The sequence below is a fragment of the Camelina sativa genome, chromosome 3 (genome assembly GCF_000633955.1).
Source record: "Camelina sativa cultivar DH55 chromosome 3, Cs, whole genome shotgun sequence".
Taxonomy (NCBI): Eukaryota; Viridiplantae; Streptophyta; class Magnoliopsida; order Brassicales; family Brassicaceae; genus Camelina; species Camelina sativa.
The window spans coordinates 20,610,745-20,614,325 of record NC_025687.1 but is presented as its reverse complement, the minus strand read 5'-3'; the positions used below and the strand labels follow the sequence as shown (position 1 = coordinate 20,614,325).

General features: G+C 34.0%; 1 protein-coding gene across 1 annotated transcript; it reads right to left on the bottom strand.

Annotated features, from left to right (window-relative positions):
• On the bottom strand, positions 549 to 2,129 carry LOC104777629 (heat stress transcription factor B-4). Its single transcript, XM_010501909.2, has 2 exons — positions 1,736 to 2,129; positions 549 to 1,459 (listed from the first exon to the last, which is right to left on the bottom strand). The coding sequence occupies exons 1-2, from the start codon at positions 2,012 to 2,014 to the stop codon at positions 653 to 655; spliced, it is 1,086 nt and encodes a 361-aa protein (XP_010500211.1). The 5' UTR covers positions 2,015 to 2,129; the 3' UTR covers positions 549 to 652.

Here is a 3,581-nt window from a genome sequence, read left to right as displayed (position 1 = left end):
ATCAGTAAGAAAATAATCATGTTGCATCGTCAAATAGTTTTGGTTGTAATGATGTTTAATACTTTTAAAGACATCTAGTGGGCTTTTCGTTCAGTAAGGCCAAACCAAAGAAAACATATTTGTCCTCGTGGTACTGGCAAACACTAAAATTACTTTTGTCTAATCAGCACGAAATTTAAAGGTCCTTTAAATAATTTCATTTTTTTTAGAAAATGAAAAAACAAGCTAAATAACAAGTGATACAAAACTAAAATTTCTGGGAACCAGAAACTGGGGAAAAGATGACGTTGATCGATCAAAAAAAACGAGAAAAAAGAACAAAACATATGAAAAAAAATGAGAGAGAGAGACGTGAACGCATTAAATAAAGAGAATTAATAATAACCCGATAGGTTCCAATACACATGAAAACTTCGAAAATGCATAAAAGTAACCTAAAAAGCCTATCTACATTAGACATCACTGACATTCTCATCTTCTCGGGACAACAAGCCCAGAAAACAAAACAAAACACTAATTAAAGAAGATTATTAATCAAAGAAACAAAAAGAAAAAATTTCTTAATATTCATGTTCATCATCATATAACAACATTAGTGCTAATAATGCTGACTGAATCTTCAAAAAAAAAAAAAAAAAACACAAATACCAAATTAACGTGTAGAAGCAGCAGTCATGAGATTCAAAGCAAGATCAGACTTATCCAACACAAGTCGAGTTTTGCTACTTTGATCTGAGAAATGATGTGATCTTTTCTTAGAAGAAGGCAACGAAACTCCAAAAAGCTTAGTCTTTCTCACATTATTACTCTGATCATGATGATGATTAGTGTTATCTTCAAGAACTGTAATAGAGCTTTGCGAAGTTGGAGGAGATGAGTTCAAACCATGTTGGAGATTAGTAGCAGTGGCATTGACAGTTGCGGTGGTATTGTAATAATCAAGCGTTGGAGGTTGTTGTTGTTGTTGTTGTTTCTGGAGAAACGAAGAGAGGTAAGAGTTACTTGGAGCGACAGGCTTGACATGGTTTTGAACAAAGTAGATAATGTCGTTGTAAAGTTTCTTCATGTGAGCAAGTTCAGACATCAACACTGTGTTGCTCCGTCGTAATCTCTCGTTGTCTTCACTCAATGCCGTAACTTGAGCCGCCGTGTCATGAATGGTATTATTGGGTTGTTGTGGTATGATAACTCGTGGTCTTGAAGGTGGTGAGTCGCACCAGTAATGGTCGTCTTCTGGAGTGGTGACACGTGGTGGTGGTGGTAAAGGGAAGAAACTTCCGCCGGAGAATGGAATCTGCGGCGGACCGTGGTGGTGGTGGTGTGACATGAACGGAGAGTGTTGTTGTGGTATCATTTGAGATGTTTTGCGGCGGTGGATTTCGCAAAGTAAATGCTTTTCTCCTCTCTTGAAAAACTCGTTCGCGAACTCCCATCGATCTGGCACAATCTTTCTGAATCCCTAACAAAATCAAAGATTACAAAATCAAGAACATTTCTAAAATCTCAAAAAACCCAAATCTAGAAAAAAAAAAAAATCACATTTTTCTTCTGTTTTTGGTATAAAGATTTGATTTTTAAGAGATGGGTAGTCACAAAATCTCAAAAATCCAATCTTTCTTCCATTTGTGGATATAAATATCGTATCTTTAAGAAATAGGTAATCACAATACATTGCGTATTTCAAAACCCATATGATAAAAATCGAAACTTTTTAGAGAAAAGAAGAGAGACATACATAAGTGTTGAGCTGACGAACGAAGCTAGAGAAGTTGTTATGTTTAAAGTAATTAGGAAGAAGGTCACGAGCAAACTCCGGTGGACGCCAAACGACAAAAGTAGTGTCATCATCACCCCAAGAGACGACATGATCCGTTGCAGGATCATCAACAAGTTGATAAGTCTTTGTCAGGAACGGCGCAGGAACAGCTTTGCCTTGACCTTCGACCATAAGCTGTATCCTTTCTCCTCCACCACCACCGTAACCACCGTAGCTATTCTCAACCATCATCGCCATTAGAGAGAGAGAGAGAGAGAAGAAGGTTTGTGTTTGTTTTGTATCGAGTGGGGTTGGGATAAAAATGGTAGTCTAGTACTGAGTAGTGACTGAGTACTAATTTGTTTTTTTGTTATTATAACTTTTTTTTTTCTTTTTCTTTGAGGTTTATAGATCGTACGTGTGTGTATCTGTCCTCATGTGTAACTACTATTAATTAGAGACTTTTTATTTTTCTCCTGGTATGGTAATATGGTATATATGAAAATTGGAAGAGTAGTGTGTTCTACTTTTGCTTTTGCATGCCCACACACAAAAATAATGTTTGGTTAAAATAAAAAATTTGAGGTGAAAAAATTGGTAAAAAATGTATGTGCCTAAAATGATCATCAAATGATTAAGTTTTGATTCAGAAAAGAAATATCATGGATATGCAATTGAGTAGACTTATTGACTTATGTATACGTGAGTGAGAGATTCTTCCATACGTGAATTCACTTTTTCTTAACGCAAAACACGGATATAGAACGTAACACCAATGTCGCACTGTTTCTTTACTTTTTATGTTTTAGTAATTAATTTTATTTTTTCTTCTATTTAACATTTTCTTACCAAACATTATTCTTTTGAGATCTTCCCACAACCGTGTGTCAATAGAGACCATAATAGCATGTAACATTCATGCTTTCTTATTTGTAAAACCATTCCATTGATAGAGACTGGTGGTGCATTGATTTGTCGTCCACTAGTGTTTTTAAGTTTTGATGCACTATAGTTCGAATTAACGATAACATTATCTTCAAATCCGATATTTTTCTTTATGTTGCTTGCAATATCGTATGCAATCTCCTAACCTGATATCATCGTGGTGATCACTCTTCAATTAACAAAGTTTTCGGGTTATCCTTTGCGGTTGGTTAAGCTATGCATATATTATCGGAAAACGTTTCTTCTTGTAGAAGAACTATCGAAAGATTTTACCAAAAAAAAAAAAACTATAGAAAGAAATAATAAAGGTTCCAAAGTAGTTAAATTTATTAGTTTTAAAGATTCTTATATCATGTCAAAATCATATAAAGGAGACAACGAAATATGAAATCCTATATTTTGTGTATATTCCGAAAGAAGATAAAGTTGTAAACATATGAGAGAATAAAATTGCAACAATTAATTGATTAGCCTCTTTCGAAATTTCTTCTACTAATTAGTAAATTACATAATCAACACAAAATAATCGCATACAAAACACAACAACCATATCCTAAATTCATCGGACTAATGTGAACAAAGCTAATGTGGAAATTTAAACTTTTCTTTCACAATTAATCAAATGCATGAAAAGTTCTAAAAAGTAAGTTTTTGATCAACATGAAGATGCAGTAAATATTAAAAAAGAAAAAGAGAAAAGTGTTTATGTGAAAAATGTAAATTAGAATTTGGAAGTTAGCAACCTCGATTAATGAGAAGATGGAGGGGAATATGTGTCTGAGTGTCTGAAAAAATAAAATAAACAAAAGTGGCTTTCAAGACAAACCCGTGACTCTCTCCTCTCCTTCATACTTGTTTCTTTTCTGACAAAACTACGATC

Coding starts and splice junctions, on each gene's coding strand:
- LOC104777629 (XM_010501909.2), bottom strand. CDS start 2,014: ATGGCGATGATGGTTGAGAATAGCTACGGTGGTTACGGTGGTGGTGGA. Junction 1,460..1,735: donor TTCGTCAGCTCAACACTTAT/GTATGTCTCTCT, acceptor TGATTTTGTTAG/GGATTCAGAAAGATTGTGCC.